Genomic DNA, 24,264 nt, shown 5'->3' on the forward strand with positions numbered 1-24,264 from the left:
TGAATTTTACTCAATTGAGAGTGATTGCTCAGACGATGAGTTCGTGTAGACGAAAGATTGTCTGTATGAACTTGTTGAGAAATTTCTTATTTAGACGAATGTTCGAGTATTCAAATCTTGTATTTTCAATCAGGATTCAAAGACATTTTATAATGCCGGAGTTGAAAACACCGTGATCCCATGAAATGTGACAGTTGCTAGAATCAGAGAGTGGGGAAATGGGAAATCGTGTTAAAACCAGTTGCTCATCGTGCGGAGACTTGGTTAATTTTCCACCCACTACTTTGCTGACTCTTCCAACTGATTGCACGACTTGCTCACATTCTCGTCGTGGGTGAACACACGTGCCGTAGACCGCCAGACCAAAACCCTAGTTAATATCCCCCATGTGACACGATTGATATCTCGTGATTGTAGATTCAGTTGCTGACTTTATGGGACGATGAGTCCATGTATTGCTGAGTTGAACATGATTTGCAAATGTTTTGGAATTCATGAATTAAATACGTCTGCTGAGACGAGGTATTATTATGTTGATTAGCTAAAACGAGCAAACTATATTGCTGAATTGTTGAATATTTGATAATTGAACCAATATTCTTTAATCTGAACAAACATCGCTAGTCTGAGCAAATATTATTGGTTTGAGTGAATATTGCCAGTTCGAGCAAATATTGCCGGTTTGAGCAAATATTGCTCGTTTGATGAATTGTTGGTAGCATGACCAAATAAAATATTAATTTAAGATACTGACTGCTGGGTCAAGTAAAATAAACAAAAATTTTGATCATGGAATCAACATAAAATTATCAGAGTATTTGAATCCGCTCAGAATCATGTTTCTGTGGAGCTCTGAATTCAAAACCCTAATTTTAATGAAATGATGATTTATTGCAAATCAACCACAGAGTGAAGCAGGGACCGGCTACATGGGATGATGAGTCCACCATGTACGCCCAGATGCTCAAATGAGCGGAATACCAAAGTCTCTTGAGGACCTGTTGGTGAAAGAATGATTAAATGTTGGTTTAATCATCTATTAAAATAATGCTCGTGTGAGCGGCAAATAATAAAACCTGGCCATGAAAAGATGAGGGACCGACCAAGAGGTCATGAGACCATCTCTTGGTGGCCGTGGGACCAATTGATGGTCGTTTGAGTGAACTCCTGATTGTTTGAAAAGAGTTTGAACCTAATATGAGCAACTGAGCAAATTAGGTTAAAATAGTTAAAATACGTGGGACCGGCCATTCGCAAGCCTTAGGGTCACCCTTGGTCGGTCAAGGGGATGTGCCCGTGTCACCATGATGTTAGTGTCTCGGTCCTGAGAGTTTCGATATTTTCTAGTGCGCGTTTGAGCGACATTTTGAGAAAATATGCGGAATCCAGGGTTTTGCTGAAACTAGGAAAAATACATGAGATGATGAAAAATAATAAATAAAACAGGGAATTGTAAGGTGTGGGACCGGCCACGGCTAGGGCATGGTCGGACGGCTGACAAGCACGGTCCCACACTTTCCCAATTTTATGTATTTTCTCTGAATTGAGGGAGATTCCATGAAACTGGAGAGTTTTGTGAAATTAGGGAACTTCCATGAGATGAGAGAAATGAAATAATAATAAAATAGGGAATGATGGAGTGTGGGACCGGCAATGGCCAAGGCATGACCAGCCGACCAATGGGCACGGTCCCAGGGCACTCTTCCCAATTTTATGTAATTTTCATGATGTTAGGGAATTTTTCATAAAATCAAAGAGATTTGTTGAAATCAGGGAGTTTTCATGGAATCAGGAAAAAAAAACAAATAATAATAATAAAATAAAAGGAGTGTGGGACCGGCTAGAGCCCGATCCCATGAATTTTCTTAATTTTGTAATATTTTCATGAAATCAGGGAATTTTCATGGTTTCAGGGAAAATTCATGAAATCAGGGAATTTTCATGGTTTTAGGGAAAATTCATGAAATCAGAGAATTTTCAAGAATTGAGGGAAATAATAAAATAATGGGGAACCATGAGGTGTGGGACCGGCCACGGCTAGGGCATGACCGGCCGGCTGTGCTCGGTCCTGCGACACCTTTCCCTAATTTTATTATTTTCCTTGACAAAATCATGAGATTAGAGAATTTCCTTGAATCGAAGGAGATTTGCTCGAACGATAGAATTTTCATGAGATCAGGAAAAAATAATAAAATATGATAAAATATAAAATTGAGTGTGGGACTGGTCACGGCATGACCGGCCGGCTGGTGAGCCCAGTCCCCTAGCGTATTTACTAATATTTTATTATTATTATTATTATTATTATTATTATTATTATTATTATTTTCCTTCCTATTTTGCATAGGTTCATCGTTCATTCGTATTTTTGAAATGCTCGTTTGCGCATTCAAATGCTGGTCTGTGCATTATTGCTAAGTACACTTGCACCATTTTAATCAGGGCTTATTCGATGCTCAAATTCCTGTTTCGTTGAATATTTATCACTAACCCGTGGAATTCTGTTGGGAAGAACCACGAATTGAAGTGACGAAATATAACGAAGAATCGTAGAATATTGCTGGATATACAGACGATTAGAGATAATTAACTGATGGCTCTATACTAGCAGGGATTCCTATCTAGGAACATTAATTATCTGAGAGTTGAGCAATATTAACTTGCTGGAGTATCATATTTCTCCTATATAGTCAGGGAAAACTTGGTAGCATCCTGAAGACATTGTCGCTCTATACTAGCAGGGATGCTGTCTAGGAGCCGTCCAATCTTTCGATTCTATATAGAAATAATTACTGAAATTGCTCAGTATTTATGAGATGTGTCGCGGCCTCTGCCGGGAGACTACACATCTACATATACTCTGAGAGACAGCCTTCTCAGTCAGAGGTTTTATGGCATGAGCTTTCATGCTTTATTGAGAGACATGAGTCTCAATACTCATCCGGTTGCCGGATCCGGAGTATAAACCATTACTGAAATTGCTCAGTATTCATGAGATGTGCCGTGACCTCAGCTGAGAGACTACACATCTACATATACTCTGAGAGACAGCCTTCTCAGTCAGAGGTTTTATGGCATGAGCTTTCATGCGATACATGAGGCTCAATACTCATCCGATTGCCGGATCCGGAGTATGCATAATTATGGTTTTACGATTTTGCCCTTGTCGAAAATCCACCATCTACAAAATAAATATTAAAGTTGTCTATTTTTTTTGATGTGTAACTTTGCATTACACATTTCATATGGATGTGTAACTTCTGGATATACATGCCATATGCATGTGTAACTTCTGTTTACACATTCACACTATACTTTAATAATTTTGGGCCTAGATTTAATAATTGTGGGCTTAAATTTCAATTTTATTTAATTTGGGGCTTGACAATAAATAAAATAGCATGAATGTCTTTTAATAACTCGGGATCTATATTTAAACTTCTTTTAATTAAGTGCCTCATATTATGGGTTATACATGGGTCAGACCTTAGCCTAATTTCGTTTTTCAAATATAGTACTTCACATGTTGTGCTTTGATGTAAAACTTTACATATACACATGTAGGTTTCTCGTCAATGACCGGTATTTCTAAGTAAATATCCTCGTTCTAAAATTCGGAAAAACAGTATAATATAACATTAAAAAAAAAAGAAAACCTATCTCGTTAAAAACATAGTTGAACATGAAGATAATGTCCATATTCATCCCTTCTTTACTGGTTGTGTATCCAACATCTTACCCGAAAACAAAAATAGGATTAACGGCTAATTATTAATTTCCTACTGTATCAAAGATTAACTGTTAATTCTAATAGAGACCAAACATACCCTTTCCCCTATCGTTTTGTCCAAAATAGAACTCCAACCATGAATGTACATTCTGTCCACATTATCTTCTTCTTCTCTCTACAAACCCCATGATGCTGCATAAATTACAGCAACAGTGATGCAGACAATTAATGGCTTCTCTTCTTCTACTTCTTATTCCCGTCACACCCTGAATTTTCTTTTTAGAGTTCTTTCTGTTTCTGCCAAAAAACCTCATCCTTACTCCACCATCTTTTCTTCTTCTTCTGTTCATCGCCTTCAAACCAAACGAACTTCCGCTCCAAAAAACTGTGAGAATCCTAGTCTCAAAAGACTCACTTCTCGAATAGTTGAACTCACCCGTAGAAAACAACTTCACCAGGTCTCTCACTCTTTCTCGATAATTTTCTTTTCGAAGAAACTCTATTTCTTTCTTATTCTGATGCTGAAATCGATTTTTGATTTTCTTGTTCAGGTATTTCAGGAAATTGGGTATGCAAAGAAGCGATATGGTAAGGTGAATACAATTGTGATGAATGCCGTAATGGAAGCTTGTGTTCATTGCGGTGATGTTGATTCAGCTCTTCGGATCTTTCATGAGATGGAAATGCCTGATAATTGTGGAGTTGATACTATTAGTTTTGGTATCCTGTTGAAGGTAAGCAAAATCAAACGTAACAGTCAGTAAGAATTAAAGTGGGTCATTCATGATTTTAATGTATATGAACTCCACCTTCAAATGTGATTGGATTTTTGTTTACCCGATGAAGGGCTTAGGTGTGGCTCGAAGAATAGATGAAGCATTTCAGTTAATTGAATCAATGGAGCGACCAACTGTTTTAGGAAATCCAGGGATGTCACCAGAAGTGATCTATGGGTTTTTCAATGCTCTGATTGAAGCAGGTTAGCTACCACGTGAATAGAAAAGATTGTCACTGGTACATTTGCACACAACATCCTTCTGAGTTCTCCCTAGACTGCTCACCCAACTCTGTTAATCTTCTTGTTCTTAATTTTGTCTTTCAAATGTTATTGCAAAGCCTCCTTTCAGAAGGTTTTACACTGTGTAGGTCTAGGTGTCCAGGTTCAACCTTGGTTATGATTGCGGAACCCTGTAAAGAGAATTTATTTTCTAGCGGATTTACTAGATGACTGATTTTTGGTTTTGAAATTTTCTTATCTTCACAATGATAAGTTAATTATCATAAGTGTAATATGTGGACTTGCTCACTGAAGCATGTATTCCGAGCCCTAACTATTACTTGGTTCAGGGGATCTCCGCCGTGCTCATGGACTTCTTGCACGATATCGTGTTGTGCTTCGTGGAGGAGGTCCGTCAATCCAAATGTACAACTTATTAATGAAGGTCTCTGCCCACCTATTGTTTAGTAACTGTAGTTTTTTTATTTTTGATTCTGGGTAACCATTCTTATCCTAGCTTGATTTAAGACACCAGTACACTTTTGTTTTTTTCTTTAATGAAGTATGAACACTTAGTGCAGCTTCATGTAATAGTTTGATCTGTCGTCTTCAGGGGTATATAAATGCTGGCTGTCCTGAGGATGCTTTGGCTGTACACAATGAAATTCTAAGCAAAGGAATAAAGACCGATCGGTTTACTTATAATACTCTTTTGTTGGCATGTGTAAAGTCTGAAAGGATGGATGCTGCAATGCAGCTATATGCTGAAATGAAGGTCTCGAACGTAGCCAGTTTAGAGCCATGCAGATCATGATTAGTTGGTGCAACCGTTCAAATGCCTTTGGCAAGTTCAATGTACCTGAATACTTGATACTGATTTTCGCAGGACGAAGCGCAAAAAATTGGAAGCCATTATCTTTTTCCAGATACTGTCACTTACACTACGTTAATTAAGGTATGTTTTGGAACTGATTCTTGTAGTTGTTAGTTTCTTTTCTTTTCTGATAGTATATAGTTATATTGCCTTCAATGGAAATCATAGAAACCGTGGTTACCTCTAAACTAACTTTCAGGAACATGACTTTAGTTGTTAACTTAGACTGTAAGATTTGCAATCCTTTGTTTGTTAGTTTTTGACTCAATGGTCCCTGTCACATTATTTTCCATTCTCTAATGTTACAGTAAAAACTGTTTTCTTATTTAGGGCTTTGGGAGTGCCAAGGACTTGCATTCAGTTCTAAAGATTGTGATGGAAATGAAATCATTGCCCGATCTGCTTATTGATCGAATTGCATACACCGCGATTATTGATGCCTTGCTATCTTGTAATTCAACTAAAAGTAAGCTATGTTTCTGGTCTTGTATGACGATTATATGCTACTTGAAACTATGTGTTAGAATAATTTCAGCAGGTAAATTTGTGTTTTCTCTGACTGTAAGCATTTTAATTTTGAGACGCTCAATCATCTAGAGAATAACTTAACCCGAACTTCAATAAAAAGAATAACAATGTTGAAATGCTTTCTTTGTGTTGTAAGAATGATGTATATCATATGTTACCTTGTTATGTAGTCCAAGTTTCTTCCTCTTTCTTTTTCTGCCAACCCTAACACTGCATCATCACTAATTGTATTGTATTTAGTGCTTGTGATATTATCATATCCTGTTTTCGTATATATACATGGTAATATCCAGTAAGAAGCTTCGTTTCCTCCAGATACTTACCTTAATTATTGATAATTTTTTTTTAGGTGCGATTTGCATATTTGGAGAGCTATTGAAGCGAGCAGGTGGGAATCCAAAACTGCGGCCAAAACCACACCTTTATCTTTCTATGATGCGAGCTTTTGCTCTTAGAGGAGAGTATAGTATGGTCAAAAGTCTTCATTCACGCATGTGGCCAGATACTTCAGGAGTCATCTCTACTGCACTTCAAGCAGAAGCCGATGAACTCCTTATGGAAGCAGCAATAACTAATGGTCAGGTATTATTCTATCTTGCTTTATAAGTGCAAAATAGGGACTCGAGACTGTGCTGTTTCCAATGAATCTATAGCGCATGTAGAAGTTGTTTACTGTAGCATGAAACATCTAGACACTGTAATAAAGCCGACATAATTTCTGGTGTAAAAGACTAGAAGTACAAATAAATAATCTGTTTTCAGTTGTACTATCTTTCTGATTTGTAAAAATACTGATAGGATGAAAACGTGGAACATGAACTTTATCACTTGACAACTTATGCCATCACGATGTCTTGGTAACTAAGCTTCAATTATATAGATCATTCTTATTTGTACTCTTACATAGCAAACTTACACATCTACTTTTTTCCAGTATACAAAGGGTACATCCACATTCCACTACAGTTTTGGAGCATATATTTCTGTTCTTGTTCTACCTTTTAGACAAAGAAGTGTCCTTTGCAGAAGTGGTTCAAAAGCACCCCCCATGATCAACTGTTCTCAATTGTTAACTAAATGAATGAATACATGGTGTTCTTACATTAGATGGAGGCAACACATGCGTTCCTACGTGCTTTAGATCCATGCATTGATGAGTTGTTGTAGATTTTTCGCAGCATGTGTTACATTTATCATCTCTGATGATCTTTTTTTGTTAGTTACATTGTGGGCACGTCTTTCTTCAGGTTGATGTGGCTAGACGGATACTCTCAAATATTGTCACGAAATGGGAATGCGTATCCTGGACAAACAGAGGAAGCATGGTGCATACAAAACTTGTCTTCATTCTGTATAAATGTCTATGTGCAGATTTAGAGCTGTTGCTCCATATAAAAATACTGCATAACTACGTTGACCGCAATTCAATCAGTTTGGGTTTTTGTTAGATATTTTGTTGTTAACCTCAGTCCTATAAATCATAACTTGGTTCTCTCTTTCTGGCCTTGAGTGCGAGATTTGGCATACCAAACTTGAGCAAGCCTGACCAGAGGTGTGCTCTGAGCTCAACCGGGCTTAAGCTTCTCGAACTCCAGCACCCCTGAGCAATTTAGATTTGGCAAATTAATAAGTATGTTTAGTTTCGCTTATTAAGTTCTTTGATTGCAATTAGGTTCGCAGCTCAAATTGTGCTGCATCTAGTTAGTGTTGCTATGGTGAATACATAAAAACAGTTGACATGATGTTTACTCTTGTTCAATATGAACTGAATGAGGCCAGTTAGAAATGCTGTCTTCAGCTCAAAGTCATGAATAATGGGTGGAGAGATGTGAGTAGTAGGTAAAAATTTGATAGTATTCCATCAGGAGATGTCCCAGTGCAGCACAAAATAGCAAGACTTGGGAGAGATGGAAATAATAAGTAAAGAATTGGTATTTCTCCGACACCAATGGCCAAAGAGGTTTCATGAAACTGTTGAACATTTCAAAATATGTTTTATACTTTTATGAATGGGTTACTTTAGTTGTTTAGCATCTTAATGGTTCAGGGGAGTAATTATATTTGATAAAAAGTGTAGATGAAAACTATATTATAATGTTCATTTTTGTAGTGCAGGCTGCTGTAAGGGTCGAGGCTTTATCTGGATTCACCAGATCTGCATTTACCCCTTACCTCCTTCCTCAGGTACTCAATCTACTTTTTTCAATTTGATTTGTGGACACACATACTGCCCTCTCTGGCACAGTTGTGATGGGCTTTACATACAAGAGTCCTTAAAAGTTGAACCTAGTGTAAATCCGTATTGAATAGTGATGAACAAGATACCATCTGTCAGCAATCAACTAAATGTTAAATAAATTTGGTCTAGCTAATTTTAAATTGTAGCTTAGAAAGTCTTCGTTTGCATAATTATTGATCCCCCCCTTTAGGTATCTCTGGATGATCCAATTGAGACTATAATGAGACCGTTTGGAGAAGCTCAGCCATTGCTAGTCAACTTAGACGTGGAGAATGTACCAATGCGATTCTTCAAAGATGAAGTTGTCCCTATTATTGACGAATGGGGAAGCTGTGTAGGAATTGTTCATCGGGAAGATTGCAATCAGGTACTTTCACCTCCATTTTTCCTGTAAATTGCATAGCTGCTTAACCCAACATGCATCAACGGATTGGGTATGATTTTCCCAATCATGTATGTGCAAGTATGTTAGAGAGAGTGTAACTGAGGTGTTAGTTATCTGCATTAGTTAGTAGTGTACCTGTCATTGACAGTTGTCAAGAGCCTGTTGCAACTGTAAAGACAGTCTATTATCCCAATGACGCATAATGTTTTGTCTACCAATAATATTTTCCTGCGTCTATTTTTCTTGAGAAGAATAGAGCATTTTCACCTGAAATTCGAGCTCTCACAAATATGCAGGATTCATTTAGTGAATGAATTGAGAGAAAATAAAGAAAACGGTGCAAGTGAATATGCGTTAAGAGTTGTGAAAGAGACCAACCAACTCTTTCTTTTCTTATATGCAATGGTCAATTAAAACATGTTACGATACAATTATACCAGTGTTGTCCTTGGCCCGGGCCAAAGTTGGTTTTGCTGCTTAATATCCCATGATCATTCTTGCTCAAGGAGGGGTTATTCTAAAACCTTTTCTGTCCGGCCAAAGTTGTTGAACTTCAATGGTAAAATGAAAGCAAAATGCTTACAATTTGAAATAAACGTTTGATATGATTCAAGTACTGGAAAGTGCTTTCTAAATAAAATCTAAATATTATTTACTGTATTCATCAATATGCTCCATCTTTGACCAGCTGAACACATCTCTATCATCAATCATGCGGAGCCCTCCCCGTGTTACAACCTCAACATCAATCGGCAGAGTCATAGAATTACTACTGGAGAAGAAGTACAAAATGATCATTATTGGCAGGCCTCCGTATGAATATGATGGGACTAGTGGTGTTTACAGGTCTAATTTAAGAGCAGTTGGTGTTTTTACATCTAAACAATTATTTAATCTTGCTGTTACAGAATCAGAAGAGCTAGAACCTTGTATATATGTACAGCATCAACATAATTGCGAATAAAAAGTCACAAGTGTTGGCTTTGTTGTTGGTAAATTGTTACTAATATTGACTTATAAAGAAATGTTATCTGTGGTTCGCTTGGCTACCTACTAATCAGGGATTTTTCTGCTAGAGCTTGGTTATTGAACTGCGGTAATACAGGTGGTAATTAGCTAGAGCTTGGTTATTGAACTGCGGTTATACAGGTGGTAATTAGCAAGTGCTGGTGTTTGGAAAACTGGGAACTTATATACAGATTTATCGTGGAAGGTGGAATTGGTATCGGGGACTTGAGGGTAATTTCTCTTTACTTCGCAAGTGGTGGGAGATAGGGTAGAGAGAAGCAGCAGCTGGGGTGGTAAAATGGTTTCTGACAAATGTGGTGCTGGTCAATTAGTATGGGTTCCCTAAAAGTATCAAACCTCTTATGGCTCCCCTAAAAGGTACGCCCCCTTTTGGCTTCTCACGTTGGACAACAATCACTCAGTTTTGATTAGCCACAACATCACCGCCAACTCCGGTAACCAAACTTACTTTTGGTATGATTATTAGAGTCTAAATCTTGAAAAGGAATCTTAAATAAATCTGAGATTCAACAGCTTCTGATATTTTGGTTCTATCAAGTTCTTCTCCACTAGGAAGATATGATCGAGGGGAATCTAAACTTCACAGGAGTTTTCAATCTCTTATCTGTATTGCCGTCTGCATTTATAGAATACTGGCACTAGATATGCTCAAGAAAAGGGGTTTCTGCTTGCCAAACCGGTTTAGTTTATGCTGTGAGGAGGAAGAGGTGAACCACTTTCTGTTTTTTATTTTCTGATGCATATGGTGAAGTATTTCGTTGTCTCTTCTTATACACGCACTCCTGGTGCGATTTATGATAGTCTTAAGGGCCTCTTTTGATGGTGCTACATTATTGTCATTGTGGATCACATATTCACCTTAGTGACGTATTGATCAGTTTATTTGCAGACAAGATCAACATATACCGAAGTCGGTTGTACAACTTGGGTATATCGGACCTATCACATTTCTATGATGACCATCAACTAAAATGTTTGGAACCATCAGATGGATTCAGTATATTCAGTACTTGTTTATTCGGTGCTTAAGATTTAAAATCTGTAAATTTTGTACTTTCTATATATATATATATATATATATATATATATATAAAATATATATATATATATTTTGTAAGTTAAAATGCATTCAAACCGACTAACTTAGGGAGTTATTTGCAACCCGAACATTAGATTTATCTATTTGTAAAGCTTGCAAAATACATGATGGAGGTACATTTCTCCGGTTAACAAGAGTTCGAAAGTTTTTAGCCTCCTTAGCAAGGATATCGCCAAATGATCAACAAATAGTACGTCATTTCGGCGGTGCAAGTGCAAATGAAGAATTTGGTTTAGGTTGTCGATCAAGCTCAAAGTAACAGACAACTTTATTCGTGCTAGTGATGATGTCCGGGGGGTTGGCCTTTATAAGATGGTACAAATTCATGCCTTGTTGGTTTGAATACGGTGATTTCGTTCACGTCACAAAAGATGGTGATTGTTGGGATTTTGTTTGTAAAGGTGGTTCCGGAATTCTCCGAGCATAACTTGGGGTGTTTCCTAAGTTATGTGGTTTTCAAGTTTAGGATTTCCTAATTAAGGCATGGGGCCATTCTTAGAAGTTCTCTATGACTTGGAAAGAAATGATGTAAAAACAATATAACATGGCTTATATGGTGAGTCGAAATCATCCTATTCGCAATGTTCTTGACAAGGGTGAGGGTCATAACCATTGTGTATGTCATGAACTAGCTTATTCACCCATTATCTATCTAGCTTGGTAGCCCTTATCTTAAGTAGTAGTGCCCTTGTAGAGACTCACATGTTGTACGTGAGTAGTTGTTATATGAGATGTTTTGCTCAGACTTATCTCTCATGAATTATTGATAAAACTTATCCTTCCCTGCACCTCTCATTCTTCATTAATCTCTCTTATTCTTCTTCTTCTTGTCTTCTAAAAATATCCTCTTAATCTTTATCCTTCTAACCTTCGACTCTTCTTTCATTATTTAACTGAATGCATTTGTAGTGTTATCACTACAAGTGGTATCAGAGCAGTCTTTTCTGGGCTGCAGTCATGGTTACCTTAACAGATCTGTCAAAGTGTTTTGAAGAGATTTCTAAAACTCGGCAGAAGATGCGAGATGATCATAATATATTTGTACAAGAGATGCTAGAGAAACAGAGGGTTGCACTATTAGCTCATGAAGAAAAACAGAAACTAGCTAATGAAGAAGCAAAACAGTCTCAACAAGATTTATTCAAGCTTGTAGAAACATGGATGAAAGATAACACTCGTAATGTTTTTCATCAAGAACTTTCACCAGGAATCTTAGTAAACCCTCTTGTTCATCAGTTTGGTCAAGCGCCTCATCAACAATCCCAAGCTTCTTCAGGTGAAACACCGATTAACTCTCAACGTTATTTATTTGGATCTCATGACTCTAGTTTCCAACATCCTAAACCCAAGGTAGATTTTCCAAGGTTCGATAGAACTAATCCTAGATCCTAGATCTTGGATCTGTAAGTGCGTAATTTTTTTCTCCTTCATCAATTACCCCATCATATTAGAGTAACAATGACATCCATGTACTTATATGGTAAAGCTGATGTGTGGTTTCATGATTATCAAGCCTATAAGGTTAATATAACTTGGGATGAATTTGTTCATAACATATGTGCTTGATTCCAAGAGTTAGGACATGATGATATAGTCGGGGAATTCAATAAATTAAGTGAATATGGTTTTGTTTTGGAATACCAAGAAATTTTTGAGGAACTCAGGGCACTCATGTTAGCTAAGAATCCTCACTTGACTTAAGCATACTTCACATCCAGTTTTATTAGTGGTCTCAAAGAAGAACTGCGCATGCATGTCTTAATCGACACCCCACAGAGTTTACAACAAGTAGTTTTTTTTTGGAAAGAATACAAGAGGTGTCATTAGAAAATGCAATTACGAAAAAGAGCCCTCATAGACCTCCACCAGTCTATGTTCCTAACTCTCGTTCTTCTAGACCTCAGTTCTCACCAGTTACTAGCCCAAGACTATTATACAAAATCTTTAACCCCACTATAACTAGCCCCAGTCATCAACTACCCCCATCAAGAAACTCTCTCCAGCTGAGATGCAAGCAAGAAGGGATAAGGGCCTTTGTTACGAATGTGATGAGGTATATCATAGAGGGCACATATGTATCAGGCAAGAATTCTTTATGATAGCTGCAGATGAAGGAGATAACACTCTACTAAAGTTGATTCACCAGTGGATACTCCAGTCATTCAAGAAGTAGAATAGGAGGTGGAAATTTCAGTTCATTCACTCTCAGATATTTTTCTCACTCAACCATCAAGATTCAGGGTTTTGTGAAGAAGGTACCATTATGTATACTTATAGACAATGACACCACTCACAGTTTCTTATATCCTGAGGCTGCTAGGAGGGGTCACAGTTATATGGAGCCCACAACTGATTTGCTGGCAGCTGTAGCAGATGGTAACAAGTTGGTCAGTCAAGCTAGGAGTCCTGCATTTTCATGGAAAATGCAGGGTCATGACTTCAAGTTTGATGTGAGGTTATTACATGTAGGAGGTTGTGACATGGTGCTTGGAATTGATTGGATGAAATGTGTGAGTCCAGTGGTCTTTGATTTTAACAAGATGACAGTTTCTTTCACTAGAGCTAATCAACACATGGAGTTGACTAGACATCCTGACACCAGCAAAATTTCCATGATGTCTGGCACAGAAATGCACAAATACTTTAAGAAGAACAAGACTGGAGTAGTAGGCCATCTGTTTTCCATATTAGCCTCACCTACCTAAACTCTTCTCCCACACCACCACAAATTTCCAATCTTTTTGAATCTTTTCCAGACATATTCAAAGAACCTACTCAACTTCCACCATACAGAGCTCATGACCATCACATTCCACTCAAGCCATTCACTGCCCCACCAAATCAAAGGCCATATAAAACTCCTTATGTCCAAAGAGAGGTGGTGGAAAAATTGGTACATGAAATGCTTAACTCAGGGGTGATTAAACCTAGTCATAGTTCATTTTCTTCTCCTATCCTACTTGTGAAGAAAAAAGATGGTAGCTGGCGATTCTGTGTAGATTATAGAAGATTAAATGACCTGACTATCAAGGATAAGTACCCCATTCCAATTATTGGGGAGTTGTTGGATGAATTGAAGGGTTCTACAGTTTTTTCCAATATTGATTTGAGGGTTGGATACCACCAAATCAGAGTGTACCCTTGAAAAGACGAGGGTACCCAAATATACCTCAATCTAAAACTTTTCCACCTATAAGTCCTTTCTCTGAAAGTGATTGTCTATGGACTGAGTCGAGACAATACAACTAATCGGTTCACACTTCGTGTGATCGTCTATGGATACGATATCGAGACAATACAACAACGAAGTATGTTTACTTGATAAGAGGTTCAGACTTAACCAAACACAATAGGATTACTATCAAGTAAATGGTAATTAACGTTTGTGTATTTTACTTCTACTTATAATAAAAATAATTATAATTGTGGAAATATAAAAGTAAAAGACACAGCAAGATTTTGTTAACGAGGAAACCGTAAATGCAGAAAAACCCCGGGACCTTGTCCAGAATTGAATACTCTCAGGATAAGCCGCTATAAAAAATCAAACCAACTTCGTATAGTTGAGACCAAGCAACTAAACCTATAGTTCACCTACTTCCGTCTGTATTCCCACGCCTCCAACTTGTAATAAGTCACGTACTTGGAACAATTCCTTTGGTTCATATTCCAAACAGTAAAGGAACAACAAATCTGTTTGGTATCAACTCTTTTCAACCAAGTAATGTGAGTTCGACAAAAGGCTCTTCCGTTTATCTAAATAAACTCCTTTGTCAGGTCCTTAGATCTATCTACTAACAATTACCGAAGTAATCGCCTAAATTTTGCAATCAATTCTTTGAATCACAAAGAAACGTATTGATGCCGATCTACTCAACTACAATACAATCTACCACAAGGATAAACTGATTATAGTTGGATCCTCTTTAACCGAAACAAGTATTGTGCACACCAAAGATTATGAACCCAAATCATAAATCTTCAAAGTCTTATTTGTCTTCAAATCTTCTTATATCTTCAATAAACACATGCACACAATCAACTTGAATCTCTTGTGATCAATCACGCACAAAACGGATTATGTTAACAATGGATTATCACAAGACGTCTTTAGAACTACAAACAGTCTAAAGATCCCCGTCGAAACTTCGATCTAATTTGAGTGAATCTTATATCAGAAGAGAAGATTCTCAAGCATAAACAAACTAGGTGAAATCAAAGTTCAACAACCGTTAGTCAATCAAATCAATCGAAAACTAATAATAAACAACAAATATCTAGTTTCCCACCAACGGTACTAATAGAGGTTCTCAATCCAAAAGAAGCCTTTAAACTGAGCGTCCGTAAGAGATTTCTCCTAATTAGGTTACTTTCCTCTCCAAATAGGCGGCTCCACCAGTAACAACACAACTAGGTAGTTTTGCTGGCTCTGAGGATTAGTTTGCTAGAAATGCAAACTTTGATATTTATAGACCAAGGAAGTTTGGACACCAAGGAATTTCCAAAACCGAAAATATTCTCAAGATATACAATATATTCCAGATTCGGTTTCCATAATTCCTGGAAATGCTTTGTCCAAACATTGAACGAAAATCTCTTAGAAAATCTTCAATTAGTAAATGCACATTACCAATTTTCATTTTCCAAAAATAAAATTAAAAACCTTAATTAAAATATTCTCAACTTATTTTTCGATCCGGGATTTTTCCTTTAGCTATTAAGGAATATCTTTGAACAATAAAAGATAAGTGTTACTGCACATGTTCAAAGTATGTCGACATCTTTACTTTGTAAGTCCTCTTTCATACTTACAATCTTTATATCGATTTGTCACACTTCCAAATGAGTTTATAATTGGTTCATCTGACTTTCAAGAACTATGTGATTGATTAAGAACACTCAATCACAAATCATGGGTTTCACGGTTCTACCAAAACAAGTTTCGGTTCTACCTCCATGTGAGTACTGTGCATAGTCACACTAGCTTTCCAAAAATTCGGTTGACTAGGTACTAGGATCGGTTCCCCACATACTTATGGTAACTACTTTTATTTGCTGCACATGTCCATAGGATCAGTTCCCCTTTCACTAAAAACTTGTTGCACATGTTCATAGGATCGGTTCCCCCATCTACTAAAAACATGTTGCACATCTTACAAGGATCGATTCCCTTTTGTGATCGGTTGCACCTCTTCATAGGATAGGTTCCCCTTTGCCTAGAGTTGGTCATACCAATAACACTAAATCGATCATACCATCTCAGGTGATTACTTAAGATCGGTTTCACTAATAAAAGTCATACCAATACAAAAGTCAGGCCTTGTGAATAGTTTTACCAAGAACATAAACAAGTCATGAGCGGTTATACTAATCACACATATTGGTAATTCAAAAGATATGCAATGAATAACAATACCAATAAGCCTAGCAATTTCTCTTTCGATTCACGAAACAAGTTCATGAATTTACTTCCTTTAAACTAATGTAAAACATTATTTCCTAGGATGAAATCTTCACTTCATACCCATACATAATCACAATAGCATTCAAACGATTATGTCGATGTCTTATATACGAAGTTCAAAAGATAAGCATTATACTTCGTATTGTATTCCTTAATACTATGTCTAACTAGAGTGTAATCATTCTTGCTTCGCAGTTATGTTTTCAATATGCACGAATTGAAAGATACGTTAGGGAATGAAACACTTCAGGCCAAATATCACTAACCTCAAGTGGAAGGATGATGTTGTCGTTGTAGCTCCTTACTTCTTCACTTCTTCAAGTCTTCGCAATACTTGTAATGTCTCATATCCTAATACTTTAAAGCTAACCTATATGAAGTTGACTCTAGTACATAATCAAGCGACTCTTTAAATGAGTTTTGGTTCACTAAAATATGACAACCAACCTTGACATACCAACGCTTGGTGGGTTCAACCGAGCTATGCTCTAACAATCTCCCCCTTTGTCAATTTTAGTGACAAAACTCTTACATCATATGGATAAACAAATTACAAGAATTCATTACACATATGCTTGATTCCCAAATTCAAAAACACAATAACCTATATACATTCAATCCATAAATGCCGTTGTTGACATTACAATAACAAAGCTAATACTCCCCCTAAAGGTAAGATAGGTAGATTTTATCAATCCACACGTCTTTGTTATTCCTTTCTAGTCCATATAACTACAAGTATCATATGATATGCTACCCCCCCTTAGTCTATGCTTTACTCTTTCGTTAGATAAACGTTTAAGCACAAATGTCATTTCCATTAGTGATACCAATCAATATAAATCAATACCAGTATCACTTGTTTACTCCATATATTTCTCCCCCTTTTTGTCACAAAATGACAAAGGTACGCGCAAATAAAGGACAAACCGAAAGGATCTTACAAATCTCAAAATATACTTGCAAACCTATAAGAGTTAAGCACGAGGGTTCCAAACACCATTTTTGATAACCAATATCAAAACCGAAACTACAAAGTAATGTTGTTTTGATATGTTACCAAGGAAATAATTCCCCAAAGCAATTTTCCCTAATAGTTTAACAAACCAAAAATCGACTAAGCACCTTAGTTCCTTTGCTAAACCGATTTTACAAATACAATCGCTTGTTCGATAAGACCAAAATAAAGATAACTCTATTTTTCTCATCAAGTTCTAATTATCCATATAACTTAGACCTTTAACTTTTAAACAAGACAAGTACTAGGTTAGTTAACTAGCATTCCTTGTTAAGGCATTCGATTAGACTTGAATAACTGAAACCTCCACTTTGATAAGTCTAACTAAGATCAGATTAACTTAGTTTCTCTTATCCGCAATCGAATTGGACTAAACAATTCATCTCGTAAACTTTTTCTTTCGTTAAGCCTTAAACAATTCATACAAACCAAATAAATCAACTTGCATAATTATTCACCTCAATCGAAAGCAATTGAAACAACATAGACATTAAAGCACCACAATTGCACCAAAACTTTGTAAGCGTAAACGATTGATACCAAACAATAAAGCAAGATAACAATAGTTTTTCTTAACCGGAAACAATTGAATCACACACACATCCATACACAAATAATGGAATAAAACATCAATTGTACCGAAATTTTGTTAAGCAAAAGCAATAAATATACACAATAAACTCAGGCTTTTCTTAAACAGGAAACCGATTAACTAACAAAGTCGTTACCTCAAATTTCGCATCCTCTTCTCCAATATGTTTGCATCTTCTTCCAAGGAGAATTGATATCGAAATATCATTATGTTGTCAACCTTATGCAAAACAAAATAATAACAACAACCAACCTTTACCAGAGAAAGGTTGAAAACCTGTTTTAAATATTGCAAGCAAAAGTTGAAACCACGAGACATATATGCTTTTATGCTAAACCAAACGATTCAACATATTGTGACTTTTTCACATATTGTTTTAATCAGAACCCCTCATGATCCTTTGATAAAGCCTACCAACATGGGATAGAACTTAATCCTGTTAAACCAAAAAGTCACCCAAACCATAAGGGTTCACAACATATGAGATCGAGTATCAAGGTTAGAAAAACCGAAATCAAACATCCCATACACATACATAGCAATAAGATAAAGCATTCAAGCACAGGCTATGTAATTATAAACTATCACAAGAAAAATTATAAGTCAAATAATTTTATTCACAATAAGATAGTTTTATTCCAAATATGCTATACATAAAGTAACCTAGTTTCAAGTAAGAATTTAATCTTATATTTGCTTTGCATGCCTTGCTGGAGAGTTCCTTTAGAAGAATCTCGTTTTCGATTAGACCCCTTTTAGAATATTCTAATTTCTTTTAAACTCTCCAAGGTCTTCAGGCCATCTATATTTAACAATAGATTCTTCATATCCAGAGATACTCATCTTAGCTGCAACAAGATCATCTTTGAGAAGATCTCTTATTCCAATGAGTTTCATTGTTCCCTCAAACATATTTTGAGAAAGAATAGTTGAGAGAGATGTCTTGATAGGGAAAGAACAATATTTGAAACAGAGTCCATAAATTCTTTTCTCATAATATGTGGATCTAGACTCAAGAATTCTTTCAATCTTTTCCACACAAAAATTACAAACAACATCATAACATTCTTTTCCTTCCATAATGAAAGAAATCATATGAAGGTTTTTTGAACGAGGCAAAGAGATGCATGGGCTAATTATTTCCGAAATTTTTCTTTGTCAAGTCTTCCTCACTTTCTACATAGGGTGAAAGCATTGTATCACGAGATTATGATACCACAAGAGAAGCAAAACCGGACCTATTTATGTCCCCTACTTATCTTTTTCAAAGCAATAACTCAAAAAGGAAAGATTCCCCAAACAATTACTGAAAATAAAACACTTACCTCGCACAGGTAAGGGAACAATCACTAAGATTTGATAGTTCATATAGTCCTGGAGGGTTCCCTTTTTACTCTTCTAATGTGTAGTAGATCATCAAAAGATGTTTGCATATTGATATCGCTGGATATCTCTAGATCCTTTTTGAGTCTAAGCACTAGACATTCATAGTCATCTTTGTCTAATATTACAATGGGATTACTTTTCTTAGAGTTTGTTTTGGATGACTTCTTTTTGGATACCTTCTCGGATTTTGATAACCACTTGTAGGTGGACTTTGAATGAAGATTCTTCATTTCTAGCGACATTGCACCTTTCCACTTTGAAACATCAGATCTCATATCCCCATTGATAAAGGTGTTACCCTTTTTAATATTTTTCCTTTTAGGAATGTTTCTTTTAGGATATGACTTTGAATTCAAGTAATAATTCATCTGTCTCACAGGACAATGATGATCTGAGAGGTTTTTGGAGGTGAAACTATTCAACTCTTTTGAGACAAACGATAGAGCATTCTGCATCTTTCTAATCTTACAATCTCTTTGCATATGACCTTTATCTATGCTTTAAAAACAATGCTTATTGAAAGGAGTAAAGTTTTTATATTTACCTTTATGATACTTCCGGCCACTATGTTGATCCTTAGTTGGATTCTTTTTCTGACTGCTTCCAAAGATGGTTTCCGTCGGAACCTCAATTGAGCACTTAGGTGACTCAAACGAACTAACTTGTTCAGGTGGATTTTCTGGAGTAGAAGGGCCAACAACTTTTAAAAATTTTACTTCCTTGTTGATTGATGAAGTATCAATTCCATCATATCCTAATCCACGTTTGTCGCCATGACTTCTTCCTGCATCCAACATGGAAGATAAATTGATCGTGTTATCATTGAGTCTTCTTAGCCTTATAGCTTCATCTTCTAAAATCTTGATTCTTTCAAGAGCTTCAGCTAGTTGATCCTCAAGAGGATTTTTGTTGAAGGAATCAGACTCATGTTATTTGTTACTCATTGATTGTTGAGAATTAATCTTTGCTTATGTCTCAACAAGTTTTTTACTCAACAAGTAATGTTTCATGTTGAGGTTCTCAAACTCAAGAGTTTTTGAGTGTATACTTTCTTTGTAGTCTTTAAGCAGATATCTGGAATTCTGATATCCATAGAAGAACCCAGAAAATACTTTTCTTAGTTTCCTATTCTATCTGCTGAGAGGAGCAAGAAGTCCAATTACATCTGAGGAAGACAGTCTTTTTGAAGAGACCGCTCCTAGTAATAAGGAAAATTCAGATTGATCATCTTCAACATCTTGATCAATTTCTGAGTCACCATCTTCAGAAATCTCATCAAGTTGTTTTCCAAGGCAAGTTTGCCAATCACCAGAGTCTACATTATAGAGGTCAGCATGTTTAGTAGATTCACAGAAGATGTTATCCTTAAGTGCTGATTTTTCATCCTGACTTAAGTTAACTGAATCACTCATTAGATTCATTTTCTTATAAGTTGGATCGCACCAAACACAGATTGTTAGATCTTTTCGTGTTTGCCCGCTCTGATACCAATTGAAAAGACGAGGGTACCCAAATATACCTCAATCTAAAACTTCTCCATCTATAAGTCATTTCTCCGAAAGTGATTGTCTATGGACTTAGTCGAGACAATACAGGTTCACACTTCGTGTGATCGTCTATGGATACGAGATCGAGACAATACAACAACGAAGTATGTTTACTTGATAAGAGGTTCGTACTTAACCAAACACAATAGGATTACTATCCGAGTAAACAGTAATTAACGTTTCTGTATTTTACTTATAATTATAATAAAAAAAATTATAATTGCGGAAATAGTAAAGTAAAAGACACAACAAGATTTTGTTAACGAGGAAACCGCAAATGCAGAAAAACCCCGGGACCTTGTCCAGAATTGAATACTCTCAGGATTAAGCCGTTATACAAAATCAAACCTACTTTGTATAGTTGAGACCAAACAACTAAACATATAGTTCACCTAGTTTTGTATGTATTCCCACGCCTCCAACTTGTAATAAGTCACGTACTTGGAACAGTTCCTTTGGTTCGTATTCCAAACAGTAAAGGAACAACAAATCTGTTTGGTATCAACTCTTTTCAACCAAGTGATGTGAGTTCGACAAAAGGCTCTTCCGTTTATCTCAATAAAATCCTTTGTCAGGTCCTTAGATATATCTACTAACAATTACCGAAGTAATTGTATATATTTTTCAATTAATACTTTGAATCACAAAGAAACGTATTGATGCCGATCTATTCAACTAATCAATCCAATCTATCACAAGGATAAACTGATTATAGTTAGATCCTCTTTAACCGAAACAAGTATTGTGCACACCAAAGATTATGAACCCAAATCATAAATCTTCAAAGTCTTCTTTGTCTTCAAATATTCTTAGATCTTCAATAAACACCTGCACAAAATCAACTTGAATCTCTTGTGATCAATCACGCACAAAATGGAGTCTATTAACAATGAATTATCACAAGACGTCTTTAGAACTACAAACATTCTAAAGATCCCCGTCGAAACTTCGATCTAGTTTGAGTGAATCTTATATCAGAAGAGAAGATTCTAAAGCATAAACAAACTAGGTGCAATCAAATTTCAACAACCGTTAGTCAATCAAATCAATCGAAAACTAATAATAAACCACAATTATCTAGTTTCCCACCAACAGTACTAATAGAACTTCTCAATCCCAAAGAAGTCTTTAAACTGAGCGGCCGTAAGAGATTTCGCCTAATTAAGTTACTTTTCTCTCCGAATAGGCTGCTCCACCAGTAAAAATACAACTAGGTAGTTTTGCTGGCTCTGAGGATTAGTTTGCTAGAAATGCAAACTTTTATATTTATAGACCAAGAAAGTTTGGACACCAAGGAATTTCCAAAACTGAAAATATTCTCAGAATATGCAATATGTTCCAGATTCGGTTTCCGTAATTCCTGGAAATGCTTTGTCCAAACATTGACCGAAAATCTCCAATTAGTAAATGCACATTACGAATTGTCATTTTCCAAAAATAAAATTAAAAATCTTAATTATAAGATTCTCAACTTATTTTTCGATCCGGGATTTTTCCTTTAGCTATTAAAGAATATCTTTGAACAATAAAAGATAAGTGTTACTTCACATGTTCAAAGTATGTCGACATCTTTACTTTGTAAGTCTTATTTCATACTTACAATCTTGAAACCGATTTTCCACACTTCCAAACGAGTTTAGAATTGGCTCATCTGACTTTCAAGAATTATGTAATTGATTAAGAACACTCAATCACAAATCATGGGTTTCACGGTTCTACCAAAACAAGTTTCGGTTCTACCTCCATGTGAGTATTGTGCATAGTCACACTAGCTTTCCAAAAATTCGGTTGACTAGGTGCAGATGAGGAAAAACGATTTGATGGTTTTTAAGGAATTGAGGAGACGACCGTACAGAGGAGACTCCTCGAACCGAGCGAAATGTTAAACCTCACACAGATGCACCGCTGCAAAGGGGGTGCTTTAGATTCGAGAGATCAATCTGTAGTACTCCGGCCTAAATCATGATAATGACCGTTCCAGAGCAAATTCGGTCACAAGTGAGGATGGGTTGATCTGTAGGAGGGAAGCTGAGAAATGTGTGAGATCAATGGTGATCGAGATTGTGGGTGTGTGAATTATGAATATGATAAGCTCTGAATGATTGAAATTGCTCAATTGAGAGTAGTTGCTCAATTGATGAGTTGATGCTCTCGTGTTGTCGATGAGACGTGAGATTGATGATACTGTTGATGCTGATGATTCAATCATGATTCAGAGACTTATTTATATTGCTGGAATTTTAGACACCATGATCCCATGAAGTGTGACAGTTGATGGAATCAAGGGGTGGGGAAGTGGAGATCGTGTTTGAAACCAGTTGCTCAACGTGTGGAGACTTGGTCGATTTTCCACCCACTACCTCGTGAATTCCTTCAACTGATTGCACGACTTTCTCACATTCTATCGTGTGTTTGAACACACGTGTCGTAGACCGCCAGACCAAAACCCTAAGTGATATCCCCAAAGTGACACGATTGACGTCTCGTGGTATGTTAGTCAATTGATGACTTCGTGGTTTGATGGGACGATGAGTCCATGTAGTTGCTGATTTGAACATGATGTTCTGAAACTCATGAATTGAACATGTCATGAGACAGAGGTATCATTATTACGATGAAGTGAGCAAGTATTGCTCATTCGATGGATCGTTGAACCAATATTCCTTGGTTTGAGAAAATATTTATCATCAGAGCAAGTGTTGCTCATGTGATGAATTGTTGAATATTTGATCGTCTGAGCTGTGTTGCTCATCTGATGGATTATTGGCAGCGCACTGGAAATATTAATTAGAATATTGGTCGTTGAACCGAGCATAATTAATAAAATTAATGACCACGAGGCCGTCGTAAAATTATTAAGGTTGGAATCTGGAATGATGATCCTTGGATTCAGAAACCCTAATTTGATCAATTGATGATCATTTCATGGTTGTCAGAAGTTTGACCATAGAACGAAGGAGGGAGCGACTATATGGGACCGTGGATCAACCATGTCCTTTCCATATGCTCACGTGAGCAAATACGAAGAACTCCTGAAGAGTTGACGATTTGTTGGTGGAAGAATGATTAAATGCTGGCTTAATCATTTATTAAAAAATGCTCGTCTAAGCCTTAGGTGAGAAAACCTAATTAATTATGACGAGGCGAGGGACCGACCATGGAGTCATGAAACCGGCCATGAGTTGTCACGTGACCGCCTGACGATCACTTCATGAAAATCCAAAGTGTTTGGAAAAGTTTTGGACCTAATACGAGCAATTGTGCAAATTAGGTCAAAACTGTGAAAATTGATGGGACCGGCTTCCGTGAGCCAAAGAGCCAATCTTGGTCGGTCAAGGTAGCGTGCTCGTGTCCCCAAGGCGTACGCGTGATATTT

The 24,264-nt window shown here is 36.6% G+C and overlaps 1 protein-coding gene across 1 annotated transcript; it reads left to right on the forward strand.

The window, feature by feature from the left end:
- Positions 1-3,803: 3,803 nt before the first annotated feature.
- Positions 3,804-9,804, forward strand: LOC113297722 (pentatricopeptide repeat-containing protein At5g10690-like). The gene is made up of 12 exons (XM_026546294.1): positions 3,804-4,188; positions 4,282-4,464; positions 4,577-4,709; positions 5,078-5,172; positions 5,341-5,502; positions 5,614-5,682; positions 5,932-6,067; positions 6,479-6,711; positions 7,377-7,454; positions 8,245-8,313; positions 8,559-8,735; positions 9,442-9,804. Exons 1-12 carry the CDS (start codon positions 3,946-3,948, stop codon positions 9,715-9,717), a joined length of 1,854 nt encoding a protein of 617 aa, XP_026402079.1. The 5' UTR covers positions 3,804-3,945; the 3' UTR covers positions 9,718-9,804.
- The last annotated feature ends 14,460 nt before the right edge of the window (positions 9,805-24,264 follow it).

Source organism: Papaver somniferum, chromosome 7 (assembly GCF_003573695.1).
Source record: "Papaver somniferum cultivar HN1 chromosome 7, ASM357369v1, whole genome shotgun sequence".
NCBI lineage: Eukaryota > Viridiplantae > Streptophyta > Magnoliopsida > Ranunculales > Papaveraceae > Papaver > Papaver somniferum.